This window comes from Haplochromis burtoni, unplaced genomic scaffold, assembly GCF_018398535.1.
Source record: "Haplochromis burtoni strain Fernald_Lab_line unplaced genomic scaffold, NCSU_Asbu1 Contig_176, whole genome shotgun sequence".
Classification (NCBI taxonomy): Eukaryota; Metazoa; Chordata; class Actinopteri; order Cichliformes; family Cichlidae; genus Haplochromis; species Haplochromis burtoni.
The window spans coordinates 921,666-937,824 of record NW_024582537.1 but is presented as its reverse complement, the minus strand read 5'-3'; the positions used below and the strand labels follow the sequence as shown (position 1 = coordinate 937,824).

Genomic DNA, 16,159 nt, shown 5'->3' with positions numbered 1-16,159 from the left:
GAATACGCTCCTCCTTGAGTGTCACTTGCACTTTGTGTTTAGTCGTTATTAGGCATTGTTTGCGCTCACCTTCAGAGCTCCGTAGCAGAAGCCGTAAAGCAGAGCGACAGTGACGATGCTGCGCAGGATGCTGTACAGTGCTGACAGAAGGCTTGTAGAGGCTGCAAAGGGAACAGGGAGGATGCCAGCAATGAGAGCACTCAAACTGACAGAAACAAGGGCAGGCAGAATGCAAATCAGCACAGTGGCCTCTTATGATGCCTGGTATATCATAATGTATAAGGTAAAGCAACGTGGATAAGTGGCTGACGTCTCATCCTGTAGAGGTCAAAGTCACCCCTGCAGAAAAGTTATGTATCTAAAAGTTACTCACCATTGCCCCCGAACACATGGATGTCCAGCTGCTCGAAGAGATACATGACGAACGTGTTGACTTGTGGCAGCAGCCCCACAAAGAAGATGATGGGAAAACACAGAGTAAAGACTGCAGGGAGAAGCAAGCAAAGCAAAATTAAACACATTTATCATCCTATAATTCTGTAATTTGCAGGAATCACCTTTCACACACAGGAAACAATACCCTGAGGCTCACTTCAAATATTACTGGTTCCTAATAGTGTACAGCAACGTCTCCAAAGACAATGCAGCAATAATTATTGATTATGGGTTGATGAAAGGAGCATTTAATATCTATATAAACCAAAAGAAAAATTTTGTTTTTAGTAGAGATTTGTTGCTCACACACAGTCTGCACTTTATGACTGTTGCAAAATCAATGGATCAGATCCCAGAAACCTATTTTATACATCTTATTAATGGTGGCAAACGTTAGAGCCATTTGGATTACTTTAGAGATTTCTGGACTCGGGCTATTTTGTCAGTGCTTCCATAGTTTAAAACACTTTCAACATCTCATGACAGCTGCTGGGTTGTTTGGTTATTACTGCTCACACCAGGAATTCTACATCAGATGAGTCCTGAAATTTAACTCTTAATATTCTCAATAAATTTTTCCAAAAATGCTTTTGTCAGCTTTGAAAGTTCCTTATTTAGTCATTAATATTTTATCAGATAAAGTGCTTATGGCCACTTGCAGGATAAGCAAACTTTTTAGGGCCCTTAATATGTTTACTTATAACTTTTAAAGCATTTCCTGGCCTGGATTCAGCCTCCAGCTTTTGCACACATACACACCCAAACTGTGCTGCTCAAAGTTGTCTTGCTACGTCACCCCCTTTCATTAAATCACTTCTAAAACCTCCAGGATTTAGCATTTTGGCATGTTTCTCTTTGACTTTGCTTTAAACACCGATTGTTATTCACAGAGTACAAAGAAGTAACAAGGTCGTGTACTCACCTATGACGAGGTCCCTGGCAGAGGTGAGCACCAGGGAGCTGGTGAGTGCGACTCCATACAGGGTGAAGCGGGAGGAAGTGGTCCGCAGGCTGCTGTAGTGGAGAAGCCAAATGAGGCCACAGCACAGGCAGAAATAGACAGGCCGGCTGTATGCTATGATACGATTATGGCCCTGCAGGGACAAGGGTATGAGGATACAAATGGATCATTAAAGAAACATTTTTTTTGTGGTTCAATATAGCTCAGTAAGACATACCCTGTGTATTAAAATAAGCAAAAAAGGAGAGAAATCCTAATGTTTTACATTTTTCTTTCTAAATAACAATTGTCTGTTGTCATAGTATTTATTAAGCAAGATAAAAAGCCATAATGCTAGCGTGCGCACTTGTTTTAAACCTTGGATAACAGCAAAAAACAGTAACTGCCAAGTGTAATACAACAATCATTCTAACAATCGTTCTTTAAAGGCATCAGTGTTATATCAGCCCCATGGAGAGTGACACAGGTATAAACAGAAATAGTATCAAGTGTAAGGTTTCACAGGAGAAGGAGGATGCATATCTGCAGCATGCAGGTTGCAACCCAAGAGGCTATAAGATGTCCTGCTTTTCTACTCTGGGAGGCAGCGACAGCTCACGCACCACCAATCAGATTAAAAAGACTTTTTTTTTTTTATCTCCCCACCCCGAAATGTCGAGAAATGGGAAGGAATAAAGTCCTTGAGGTGAGATGAGAGGACACCCAGGGGGAAAGAGAGAGAGAGAGAGACAGAGACAAAGAGTAAGAGTAAGAGAGTGAGCTGTGATCTAAACTCTGACCAGCTATTTAAAGCTTGTGCCTGCAGCTGAGTATGAGCTGCATTAATAAAAGACGCCGTTTCAGAGCAGGCCACTGACGCAAGGGAGGGAGGAACACCCAGGCTCACAAGGAAGGGGTGGGGGGTGGGGGTGGAGCAGCATCATCTTTCAGGACCACAACAAAGCAACAAAAAGCTGCTGAATAATAACTACAGAGCTTCAAAGTACTACTGACTTTCTACTTTTTCTACTTCTTATATAAAATCCATTTAATATCTTGTTTTGATGTCATTTCTCAATAAGTCTCCCTGTTCTAATGATTTGCAAATGACATACTTACATGACGAGGGGAAGAGGAGTCTGGTTGAACACTCTGTCGATAAAGAAAGGTACAATTAAAATGATAATGTTGACATACCTCGTACGAACATGTTATTACAAACTCTCCTAAGTAAAGAAATAAATCATTTTTATTTTTGCACCAGCTATTCCCTTAAAGGCATAACAAACCTCTGCAGGCATGCCTAACACATTTCGCAGCTTTTAAACTGCTTCTTTGCAGCAGTGCTCCTCTGTTGCACTTTAAGGTTGAGTCCTGTACACCCAGCTACTCACCTTTAGTAAGGAATACTGGCAGCTTGCAATGACGAGGCAGAACTGAAAGACCCAGATATCAGTGAAGAAGCCGTGAACCAGCAGCACGGAACCCAGAAAGGCCACAAGGACAGCCAGCACCACTGCCAACACATTCTCTAAAACCTCACGGTTCCTGTAACAATTGGGAAAAAGTCAATTCAAAAATTATTTGGAAGATTTAACAGAGAAGAAAAAAAACTGTTCCAAAGACTGGGATCAACAAATAAATAATGTCAACAGCTCTCCATTTAAACTGGCAGCATGTGGTGATGGGTCAGCAAACTGGAGCGACTTAGGAGGATAATATTGACTGAAGAGATCCACGTGGTGCTTTAAAAAACAACAAATCAAAAATCAATTCTTTCACTGCCAACTGTGGTTATTCTTCTTGCTGCTGTTGAGAAGCTTACAGCTAGACAAGTCTGACTGAGTAACTCCCACATAGAGATAATTACAGACAAGTGATAGAAAGCAGAGACTCCAAATCCCCAAGCAAGATGAATGATTTTATTTTCAAAGACTTAACAATGTGGCTGATGTTCTTGCTGAATCCAGAAACAGAAACAGAATTGACAACAGTGCTGTGCAAAAGTCCTGAGCTATCCTGTTTTTGAAGAAGAAAGAAAAAGAACAAAAACTCTCTTAGGCATGCATTCTTAAGGTCTGGGTTCTGGGGAAGCCAGTCCATGACCAAAGGTGTTGCATTGTGTGTTTTTCCATCCAAGTATTCTTTTAGTGCCCTGGTAGTATGTTTGGGATAATTGTCATGATGAAAAATGAAGCTGCTGCCAAAAGCTAATCAAGGTTAACCCTTTCTTCTCTTTTCTGATCAGAGCCATTTCTGTCTGGCCTCCTTCCAGAACATAATCAATGGGTTACTGAGGGTGATCTCTGCCTGTACAGCTTACTACAGCTACACTTGGGAAAAACTTCAAACATAGTCTTCATTGATAGATATTGAGGTGTCATAACTTGTCATTAGGGAATGGGGTTGTCGTCAAATATCATCTTTATCGCAGGAAGGCCTCTTAGTTTTTACTTTCGTCCTCAAATTGTACAATTTGTTTTCTCAAATTTCTCAGGGCTACACTGCACACCATGCTGAGACATGTTACTTTTTGGCTGATCCCCTTTTTGGTGCAAAAATACAAATTTATGCCTGTAATCTGTGCTGTATTTGACATTTTGCATAGATTTAACTAAAGACAAGGGAAGAAATCGTGTGTTTTTGATACAGACTGCTAATAACAAAGTACCAAAAGACAATTTAAAATTAGTTCTCTGTTATGTAAACACACACAATGCTTGAATGATTCAGAGGTCAATGTTAATTGGCTTTAAAAAATAAAAATAAAAACGTGAAGTGAAAAGGATCCCATGTCCAAAGAAAAACTTTGAACGACCTTCAGAAAGCCTGGAGAACTATTCCTCAATTCAACTTTGGAAACAAAATATAAAGAAATAAGGTGTGGCTCAGGACTTTGGCTCAGGACTTTAGCACAGTACTGTCGATTACCATAACAGCTTTTGAGTTTACTATTTGAAGACAAGACTTTTGCAGGAAACTGCTAAACAAAAATGTTTACCACAGAAACTTAATATCTAACATCCTAAAATGTTCACAACAAAAGCTGACAGCAGTATAAAGCCAATGTAATCAACACAAATTAAAAATTACGGCAAACAAAACAAACAAAGCGATCCCACCAAGCTGCTGCTACAAAATGTTTCACAACAAAAGCACTGTTAATAAGCAGTGATTGAACGATCTGATATACAGTATCGGCCCAGTAATGACCTAATTTACTGGATCGGATATCGGGGAGAAATTTAAAAAAAACAAACAAAAACCAATCCATTAAATATCACAAAAGCGCCTCACAAAACTTGCGACATGGTATAACCCAGGTCATGACCTTAGCACGTCGGAGGAGTGTGCGTCACGTGATTGCGTGGCTAGCGTGTGCGAGATCAACTTTAAAAAAAAGTTAATCTCTGAATGTTTGGAAAGCATTCCCATGTTAAGCTTAACAACCAATATCTGGAGCTCGGACGTCTGTCCGATGTCATTACTAAGTCTGACTGTACAGTGGTACTGTACAATAACAAATGTGTTATTACAAGAATGTTTTTTAGTTGTTTTTTTTAGGGTTTGGGCAGCTACTGCCTTTGTCTGCTAATAGTGCACTTCATTTGTTTTTCAGAACCAAAGCGTTTTTGAAATTTGCACTTTTAATTTCTTGAATATTACTTTATATACTTAGATTTAAAGTTCTGCATAAAGCTGCCCACTTTCAGGATGGATGTTTGGATGCCGGTGACAGATAAATGGTGCTAAAGTTTAAATAAAAAGATCAGTATTGCTGAACTGAGATATATTTTGGGTGCAGTGTATTTCTTGCATTCAAGTATAATAGCTTTAGCTAGAATAGCTTTACTGCTTTGTCCTCTTAAATTTGTATATGAACTAATACAAAATGCAGCAACACATAAAAACAAGCAAACAGTTAAAAAATAGACTATAACAGATTCATATCAGTATCAGGAGATATCCAAATTTATGATATTGGTATCTTGCCATCTCTATTATTAAGTAAAAACTCTGATCTAAAATTGTTACATGAGGTGTAGCAGCCTGAGAGGTCATGTCGGCGAGGATCTGGGTGTGCTTTAGCAAAGCTTATGCTATGACCATAATGATTCACTCCAAGCTTGTTCAGACATTTTTACAGTTTGTTTGCACATGCTGTGTTTCATTTACCTTTGCATTAAATTAGCAAAGGTCATCCCTGTCTTAGTGGAAACAGGTGTGGTAGGTGCAATACTCTGCTTAACCGTAAAACACAAACTAACCTGTTGATCTCTTTGAGTAGTGAATGTAATGCTGTAATTCTGACTGGACAATGGAGAGCAGATTGTAGTTTTGTTTGTTTGTTTCAATTAAAGGCTTCTTGTGTGATTTAAATAAAGGCCTGTTTTTTTGTATTTTGGACTAGTAAACCTCAGCTAATAATGCACAGATAGATGTTTTTGCAAGCTGAGACAATTTCAGGTATACACTTATAAAGCACAGTAACATCAAAATTATTTCTATTGAATTTCACTTTATTCTTCAAAAGCAGGCACAAAATATCCTGCAATGGGTGACATTTAAGGAAAATTTATACATGTATGTGCTTGAAATACAGTTAGGTAGTTCTTAAGGAGCCGAATGCTCTAGGAGAAATGTCAGTCTCAAACTAGGGGATCTCTTTTCGTTCATTAGTCAGACACTGCTGCAACCCACTTGGCCTGCTTTTTAATTTAATTGGAACTGATTAAATAAATGGCTCATGCTGTGATAGGCAGACATTTCATAAAAAGAAATATCAATTTTCTAAATACGGTAATCTAATTTATCTAAAAAACAAACCGGTTTTCTAGTAGAAAAGTTCTAGACAAGTCCAACATTCAGTATTTTTGAGTCCGACTAAATTGTGATGAAGTATGCACGTGACACACCGAATTTAAAATTTGCATTGAGGTCACCAATGGTGCTTTGTAAAAATAAAGCTGAAGCAGAAGGAAATGACCTGATGTGAAGCCCTACCTGTCGAACAGTGCCAGCAGGGTAAGTCGGTCAAAGTGCAGGCCGACCCACAGGTAGGGGAGAAGCCACAGACGGTAGTACTGCTTCGCTTTCCCAGCTGCAGCAGAGCCCGCAGGATCCTCTTGTCCCAGTGGTGCATCCTGAAGCTCCGGACTCAGATCTCCGTCCTGCTGTTCCAGCAGCTCTGGGTCCATAGTCAGCAGACGGTTCAAACGGATCTGAGGGAGGGAGATCTATCCCACAATCAGACAAATGTCCAAAAGACATGATTTGGAATAAAGAAGAAATTGATTACATCACAACAAGATAAAGAGATCATATAGGAGTAATAATAAAGCTTTAACAGCATTAAACATTTTCTTTTAGTACAATTAAATATTTGATTTTGGCTTTCACACAGGTCAAAGCTTGCATCATCACATCCCGTTCACTCTTCAAACTGTATGAGCCCTTGTTGCATACTTGGTTAGACAACACCACTGAAGACATCTTTGTTGCATATTGGCAAAAGAAGCAGAGCACATACAGTACTTTGCAAAAGTCTGTAGCCACCCTTCCCCTGTGTCTTTATGTTTGGCTCTCAAAGAGCCAGACCTTTAAGTCTTCTTTAGCAATAACTTTGGTGCCTTTTTATGTAAGCCTAAATCTCAAAGGTTAAAGCAGTGTTGTGTCTACACATAACAAACAACTTAGCAAAGAGCCAATTTTAAAGTGTACCTTGAGACACCTGCCTGTCGCAAAATATACAGTTTGTTCCGGTTTCTTTAGTTAAATAGTTTAACAGACAGAAAATACTTTTTTGCAACAACAGGGTGAGTCCTAAAGAGCTATTTGCTGAAAATCTGGTAAGTGTCCTAAAAAAATTTTTTTAAATAATGAAAACTGCAAAGGAAATGACAAAGAAAAGAAGTGGCAGGGTTAAAAACAACTAACAGCAGATGAACACTATCTCAAAGTCTTTAGGAAATAAGAAAAACTCCAGCTGAGACCTGAGAAAAGATTTAACAGATGTATCTGTCCTTTCATTCATGGACTGTTTGGTGAAACCTTCTCAGATACATACTTGCCTAAGGGTTGTTAGAATTACGTAAACAGTTTTTTTTTTTCTTATGTACTGAATTTGCACACATGTATCAAATTGTAAATTGCTTCACCTATTCCCCATTTCCTGAGCAAAACAAAGAAACGATAGGTGGCTTGAGAGTTTTGCACAGTACTGTATAACCACGTAAAACCATTTTAAACTGGTCAAGTAGACATTTGAGATGTGAAAGTCTCCTTTTTTTTCACAAACATACATGCCAAAAGGAGCTCACTGGTTGGGTACACACCAGGTCATGAGGGTAAAAGCGAACTGAGGTAGAACTGGAGAGGTGGGAGTCCGTATCCCTGCGGGGTATAAAGAAAATGAGAACACTGATGAAAGAAAAGCATCTGCTGCAATTACTGTATTAAACCATGATTCATTTCCTGATGACCTCAAACTAAATAGCCAATAGGCAATTTGCTGTGTTTTTGTACTGTACAGTCATGTTTTCCTTTTAAGCTAGGGTTCCATTAAAAATAACCGTTGGAGACATGAGGAACTCACTGCAGCGACTAGCAAAACACTACAATCAAGAAAAGGTCAGCAAGCTAACCTGACAAAGTTAGTAATGTATTTATTTCAATTTAAATCAAGGTAAGTGATCTGATTTCAAAACTCAAAAAATGCTGACCAAGCAAAAATCATCAGGGCATGTGTTATGGTGTTTAAATCCTTCAAAGCTTAATGAGAAGATTAAGACTTCTCTTTCAGTGGCATTTTGTTAAATGTGAAGCTACTGCCATCAGAAAGTTCTTGTATTTTATGACAATGGAAACCAGGGAAAAAGGTCTAGCATGGTACAGAAGAAAAGGTAACAGAATCCACCCACGAGAAACCTTAGAGGTACTGGTAGATGCTTTCGTTTAACCAATCATTTCGCAGCTCTTTAGAGAAAACTGCTACCTCCTGATTAAAAACACAAAAAGCTCAGGGTTTGTATCCCATCGTCTAAAAACCCACTACACAAATCAGGTGATCATTCTGATACTAACCATATGTTATTGGAGGCTCGTCTGGTTGCAGGTTCAAAATTGACCAGCGACATATCACATCCGCCAGCCTCATATAAAGAGGGAGTGAGCTTTCCTGGAGGCACACAACAAAAAGAAAGAGACGCAGAGTCAGTCCATGGAAATCACAAGCACAGAGTGGCGTCGTCTGTGGGAGTAATTTCATTAAATTACATGTTTATATGTGGAGAATTAGATGGATTTGACAATATTGCTGTATTCATCTGAGCTAATGTGATTATGCAGTGAAAGTGCCTCCTCCCAGTGGCTGTAGGCAAGTCACTCATTTCCTGCTCAGTCTTGACAAGTGGTCAGATTTTTCCTAATACATGTCTGTTGCTTCAGAGTAGTTTTACTGCACTTTTTTGTGATGAGGTACAAAACACCACCCAAAAATTACAGATGTACCAAGCCTTTCTATCAAATCCAAACCCTCCAGTATGAATTTCAGGAATTTGTTACAACCCATTTCTATTGAAGTCCTTTCTGTTAAGGACCTGACCGTTTGTGCAACACATATCCTCCTGAGAACCAAGTTAAAGAAAAATCTCTCAGTTTAACTTTTTTTTTAGTCCACTACAGAGAACATAACGAATAGGCGGGATCTCAGGAGGACATGGCATGATGAAATTTTCTGAAAAATTTCGAAAGATAATATACTTCATCTAGTTGTTCACAGATGTTCAAAAAACCACATCTTCACTTGAGTATTCTTTTAATCACCTTCACATCTAGAGTACATAAAAACCTGCATCAGGCCACTCTCAGTCTGTCCTATACAGACAAGACAACGGGACAAGTGTACACACACACACACACACACACACAAACCATGCAGCATGTCACGAAAGTAATCTGCTTCTAGTTCAATTATGAGCAGGAGTAATAATCCATTCATCACTGGTTCTGGTGAAGAGTGCATGACAGCCCCTACACAACCCCTTCTTTTCCTTGATGCAAGTGTTTAAATAGACGTGCTTACGTATAGACATCTATACCAATCTGTTACACTGCTGTCAGCATTGGGGTATGTGCTATGATGTGACCATAAGGTAACATTAATATCCAAGTAAGGTCAAGTATTAGCTACAGACCACAATATCACAGAGATAAATGGAGCATGGATAATGGTGCCAGGCTTTGACTGATTACAACAGTCCACCGACTGTGGAAAATAGTGCACTACTATGACTGATGGCCATGGTCATATCTGCGACAACTCTTTGAGCAAATCCAAAATATCAAGCAGCAGCTTTCTAATCAAGCATGAGGAAAATACCACAAAATATAGGTCTTATGACAAAAATGACCAGATCTGTCACCTCTCCCCAAAGAAATTCTTTCCTAACTGCTCAGCTCTTTTCATGAACTCCCTACCGAAGTCCTCCTGCAAGCTGGTGGCACCAACAGTTGAGGCCTTGTCCTGAGAACCCTCCAGGTGTGCGCTTCCATTCCTGGCCAGCAGGGACGCGCTAGCGCTCAGCACTGTAACCTGGGACGAGGTTCTGGATGGCTGACTTTTCACCTGGGAAGTAGAAGGCTGGGAGGCCTGGTTGAGAGCCTCCTGAAGACTGTTGGGAGGAGAAGGGAAGAAGGGGAGGAAATGAGTGGTGGAGTCCAAGGGGTTGGGTTGGTATTGCTGGCACATAACGTCAAAAGGTGAGCAGGATATGACGTGTAGTTTTGAAATGGTGGGATTTGATGCGGAGGCTACAGACTAATTTTTGCTCCTCACACAATAATCGTTTTTTGTGATGGTGTCAGACATGGTTTAGACTTGTGAATGAAGAAGTTATTTCTTATTGTTTCTCAAGTTACAATCATTTATAAAGCTGTGTACCCAACTCCATTCTTTTAATTCTTCTTAGGAAAAAAAATCTACTAAGACGTGAATGTCCTGTCAAACTTTAGATGGAGATTATCCTTAATGAAGCTGATAAATTCAGGCCTCTGATTACAACAATAGAAATCAGACTAATGAATGCAGACAATTCAGAGGATTTTCATCAAAATAATAAACTCAATTGCTTTCCCTTATAATGTTGGATTAAGAAAACTACCTGAGAAGGCAAAGGTGTCTAGTGCAGCATAAGTGCATAAAGTAAAAATGTGCTGGGAGTGAAGGGACAGTGAAGGGTGGAGGAATCAGTGAAAGAGGGAATGATTTTGCAAGTTTATTGACCCCTGGCAGGCTGCACGCTTGCTTTTGTTACTTAAGGCTCAGCATTTAGCAACGTGACCTTGTAAGATAGATTAAAGAAAACAGAGCTTTGCCTAGAGCACAAGTAAATGGGAGGGGGTTTAAAGAGACCTCGGAGGAACCTGATGTGCATCCACAGAAATATATCAGTGGAAGATTAACATATTTTTTCTTTGAGTATCGACACAACTGCTACTTCACATCTCTGAGTGGTTTTCTTCCTTTTAATCATTCTACAAACCGAGGAGTAACGGTTCATTTGTAGTATTCTGCAGGGAAGCATGGAGCACAGAAAAGATTAATACACTCCAGACAGTACTCTGATCTAATATAAAGGGTGCTAGAGACCTGCTGAGTTTGACACTTACTAAACTTGTGTAAAGATGTGATTTGCCCATGTAATAAAATGAATAAAATGTTGCATCAGGGATGTGATCGGGACAAGCCACAACATTGGAATTAAATTACATAAAGGCATTTTTTTTTTTTTTTTTTTAAAAGAGCTTGAATTTAAAAGAAAAAGGTGGGGACATTAAAACATCTTTGTCCAGTGTGCTGAAAAACTGTCAAAACTGGGCTCTTAAAATCTAGAGAAGAGCAACTGGGAGTATCACAGATAAAAAACAAACAAAATAAAAACATTCTATCGTCACATATTATTATTTTATCATGTCAGGAAAGACTGCAGACCTAACCTGTGGCTTTTTAATGATCAGTATAATCAGTCTCTCTCTGCACAGAAAGTTCTTTCTGAAGGGCAGAGCAATGTGATACAGCGGGGCGCCTGTATTGCTTAACAAATCATGCGCACATCTGAGAGGAGACGGCGTGTCAGCCAAGTAGATTAGTCAGATCTTGTGGCCTTGTGCCTTTGAATTTGTAAGGACTCCAAGTGGAATTTAAAAGATTGGATGGGATGACAACAGGAGGAAGAGAGAAGTCTTGAGAAAAGGAGGACCAAAGAAACCACATGCAGAGTGGAGAAACCAGTCCAGTCATAAATGATGTCCTGTTTGATGTCATGCACAGCAGAAGACCCAAATTGGTGGTGATGTGGGACAGGAAAGAGTGCCACCTGGTAACATGCTCATACCAGGCAACACAACAATAGAAACGACCCCCTGCTCCATTCACGGCGTACCTGAGAGGAGATCCAATGAGGGAGGTGGGTGGGGTGGGGTTACTCCCTGCGTTGTGTCGCCGCCGCACAGCCTGCCGACGAAATGTGCTACGTTCGCGGCGAAATATGACCGTCTCCTCACTTCCCGGGGCTGTCGTGATGAGAGACATCATTGGCCAGTTAGACTGGATAAGTTTCCTCTCTTTATGAGAGCTTTATGTGGACACGAGGACATGATTTTTCCGTGTGTTACGGCTGCTTTCAGGTACATTTTAAAACGGTTACAGAGCAACACCGAAACACAAATTAATGACATAGTCACTGAAAAATGAACCTGGTATGCATATCCTGCATCTTACTCTCTAAACAAATTGTCTTCCTACGCCTTTATTGTCACAATAAAAGGTACAAGAAAATATTCCCCAATATATACCAAAATGTGAAATATTTTAAAGATGGAGGTGCAGTATTTAAACCATATCTGATGAATTCTGCTGACAAGCACATGCTCTGGTCATGTGGAACTGGAGGCAGGATGATGGCAGAAACAATGAATTTTGCTTTTACGGCGCTACTTGATCTGTTATGACCAGCAGCTCCTTTTAGCTAAAGTTAGCACATCCGCTAAGTAGGCACAGCCTGTTTACGTCTTATGCTCCATCAGATAAAACACTCCAAGGGTCGATGGGTGAAAGGCTAAAAAAGTATGCCAAACAGATAAGGGCAATAAAAGCAACAAAATGACACAGCAGCTCCAAGCTAAACTTAAGTATCTCCTACTAAATTTAGTTAGCATTGGGTGCAAGTCAACAAGGAGTGCTGCAGCAGCAAAACCACCCAGTGTATCAAGATGAGCCAATGTGGCCTTTTGTTTGCATGATAAATAATGCACAACTTATTCACTGAAAAAGTACATAAGCTTGTCACAGAGGTAGGGTTTGAATTCATTGGCTTCTTCCAAATCAGCCAAATCTCCACTAAAAACCACCACTGATAACTTCAAGTGCAGTCACGGACTTATATTATAACACCAATAAATATCCCTCGACTGACTGTGATATAACAGTGTATAGTGAAGTTATGACATGTTTCTAGCCAACCAGTCATATGCCCTGGCATATCCTGCCTCCAATACTGTATCCAATCCCACAAGGTGTACACTCCAGAAGCCAAAAAATAAGAACCCAGACAGAGCAAATGTGAGATCAGGTTGCAAATTTGAAGAATGTGGAGTATGGAATGTCTATTATACTATCTGAGCTTTACACTAATAAGAGAGCTGCTGCTTGTCTAACCTCAATACAAAGCACACACTGTGCCATCATGCTAACTGATCTACACAGGGAACACTATGCTTGCCACTCCATGGTAACTTACCATGGCTACACTGAATGAACAAGAGAGACAGCATCTTGTCTGCAGTCTTGTCTCACGCACTCACTCCCACACAAACACACATAATTTTGAGGCAGCTGGACGACTACACCTAAACAGATTAAAGTTGATCAACTTTACCAGTGTGCTCCTGTTTCATGTGCCGGAAACCATGAGTATGACTAAAGGTTTCCAGCGAAGCAATGTTCACTGTGTTCAATACATATCCAAACCATCACCAGCGATTATGTAAACAATTTGCAAGGCAGGTAAAAACAAAACCAGACTATTAACCCTTAATTCTGTCTGCCAGCATAAAAAGTAGACTAGTCATGCATCACTAATGCAAACCACACAGAATGCAATGTGTACAGTACATTGGAGCTCAGTGTGTGGTACATACCCCGTAGGGAAGCAGCATTAGCATCCTGAGGCTCAGCGAAAGCTGCCTGGTTGGGCAGACTGTTTCTGGAGCGAGTCACTGATTCCAGCTGGGAGGCCCGACCCAGCAGGGATGCCGCATCCAGGACTTCCCCTTCTTTAGCTTCCAAATCTGACTTGGAGGTGGTAAGAGGTCGAGGTCCTGCTGGAGCTCCTAGGTGGGTGGGATCATTAAGGCATGCAGCCGTACCGCTGTCTAAGCTCAACACTCTGGCATGTGTTTTGGCACTGCCTGTGCTTGGAGTACGGCGGGAGGTACGCCGCTTCCCTCCGTTTCGAACTCCTGTCTCAGGTTTTACTGTGGTGGAAGAGGAGGAGGAGGCATTGGCTGAAATGTGCTTGGCTTTCAGGGCCCTGTAGTGGCTCTCTGGTGAGTGGCAGGAGCGGGAGGTGGTGCTAGATGAGCTGTCTGTGCTTAGGTGCTTGGTGGAGCGGAGACTGGAGGCACAGCTGAGTTCACTCTGATCACTGGAGTCATCCTCTCCACCACCAGTGAATACAGCACTACAGGGCTTGGCCATAGCACGCGTAGAGATGTAATCCCGGTGATGGCTGGCATCAAAGCTGCTTGCTCTTTTCTTTCCAGTCCGCCGGCGTCCACTGCGACCCGCTGATAGAGAAGAAGTCCTCTGAACAATGTTAGCTGAGTTTGGTTGAACGTTGTCTTTCACCTGCTCCTGCTCTGTGACAGCTACACCTGTTGAGCCATCAGCACTGGTCCTGATGCCAGGCTCTTCAGCACACTTGACAGGTTCCACCAGTTCTTGGGTTGCAGGTGACTGAGTGTCCGCAGTTTGTTTAGCAGTCAGCTCATTGGCATGTGGGTTTTTATTGGCTTCCCTGGAGGGAAGATTACCGAGACTTCGAGGGCTAATACTAGAAGTCCTGTCGTCTGCAGGAGCAGATACTGTCTCTCCCGTGTCCCGTACACGTTCATCCCCTGAAAGTGACAGCAGGCTCTCCACATGTGTAGAGCTGGTCTGTTCACTGTGGAAGCTGCTGACAGTGCTGTTGGTGTCTCTGTCTGTGCCACTGCAGTAACTCTCAGTGGAACCACTACTGCGAGTACTCAGACTCCTCAGGCTATCGGCACTTCGCTCCCCTCCTTGGGACTTTGCTCCTCCACCAGAGGCTTTTCCACCACCACTCCCTTCCACCTGGTAAAGTCCTGAGCTACTCTCCCCTGCTTCCTTAGAGGCTGAGCGAGCAACCCTGCGTTGCTCTTTGTGTCTGTAGCACTCTACTCCAGAAGTTGAGGGCACAGCTTGGTCCTGCTGGTGCAGGGGGTCTGCCCCATCTCTGTCACACAGCCCTGGCCTGTGTGGTCTGGCAGTCTCCAGCTCACACACAGGGTCAAGGCCACCTCTTCTGGGTGGAGGATACAGAGCAAAGTCTGGCAGACTCGGGTCAGGGAAAGCGGAACCTGCCGAGCTAGAGGTCCGTGGCAGACCTCGAGAACGGAGCTCCTTCCTGAAGGTCTGAGATTGCATGGATGAATGAGAGGTCACCTCCGTGTCACAGGAGGAGTGTGACAGGCTGAAGTGATAAGCAGCAGAGTTACAGAGATCAGCAGGCTCCCTGGACAGCTCTGAAGGACACAAGGAGGTTGACGGCTGCAAGGAGGCGAAGGAATCATTGGGAACGAGGCAGTACATCTTTGTGTCTGAGAGCAGATCTAAATGGATACAAAGAAAATATACATTGAGGAAAATACTGAGAAGTAATAGTAATAGCATATGTGACTGTGTGTTTACCATGATCATGACTACAGCTCTCAACAAGAGTCAAACTAATGTCATCTGAGGTCCTTCCACAATCTCCTGAAAATATAGGAAAAACAGTTTTTAAGAAAACCATCATCTTTGAAAACCTACACGTAACTGGGATCTACAGACTACATAACAGAACATTATGAATACAAACTGTTGCCTTGCACTAAGAAATGCTTTTTCTGGGAGGTTTCCCTAATTGTTTATGGGGAAAGGCCACACTTAATGGAGGTATGAGCTAGTCTGAATAGATTCTTTGAATGCTCTGATGACAGCACAAGATAACAATTGAACAAAGATGTAACTGTTAGGATTTGTCTTGGAAATGTTAAGGGTTTTTTTTAGGAGTTGCTATGACTTCCTGGAAGTCTGTGGCAAACTGTCTAAGTGTACAGTAAAGGGGAGGGGAGATTAAAAAACTAAATCCCTGCAGAGCCCTTGTCCCACTTCAGACCATTTAGTCTCATCACAAACTGCCAGCTAATTAGAATGGCATCGAACAGACTCACTGAATTATTCAGGCAACGCAGGCGCCTCACTCAAACACTCAGTACAATGGCCCCCTAGCACAGCTACAAGTTCAGTTGTTGTCTTCATCTCTGTGTTTCAATAATGTGCTCTCAGAGAATGACTCCCATGCTGGGTCTTACAATGTATAACCCCCCTTCCCATTTTTTTCAAAGCCAGCAGTGCCTGTCGAAAGCTGCCTCATCATGGTGTGACTGTTGAGGTCACAGCAATGCTGAGTCAGGCTGCATCTCCTGAGCAGCTTGGGGGGG

General features: G+C 41.6%; 1 protein-coding gene across 1 annotated transcript in view; it reads right to left on the bottom strand.

The window, feature by feature from the left end:
• The window catches only part of pcnx1 (pecanex 1), a gene marked incomplete in the record, with an annotated part of 37,723 nt that overhangs the window by 10,871 nt on the left and 10,693 nt on the right, over positions 1-16,159 (bottom strand). The window contains 12 exon segments of the mRNA XM_014337352.2: positions 70-161; positions 374-484; positions 1,358-1,529; positions 2,495-2,527; positions 2,770-2,923; positions 6,380-6,612; positions 7,711-7,768; positions 8,459-8,552; positions 9,854-10,047; positions 11,818-11,947; positions 13,574-15,286; positions 15,366-15,431. Coding sequence (XP_014192838.1) covers positions 70-161; positions 374-484; positions 1,358-1,529; positions 2,495-2,527; positions 2,770-2,923; positions 6,380-6,612; positions 7,711-7,768; positions 8,459-8,552; positions 9,854-10,047; positions 11,818-11,947; positions 13,574-15,286; positions 15,366-15,431 — 3,050 coding nt within the window.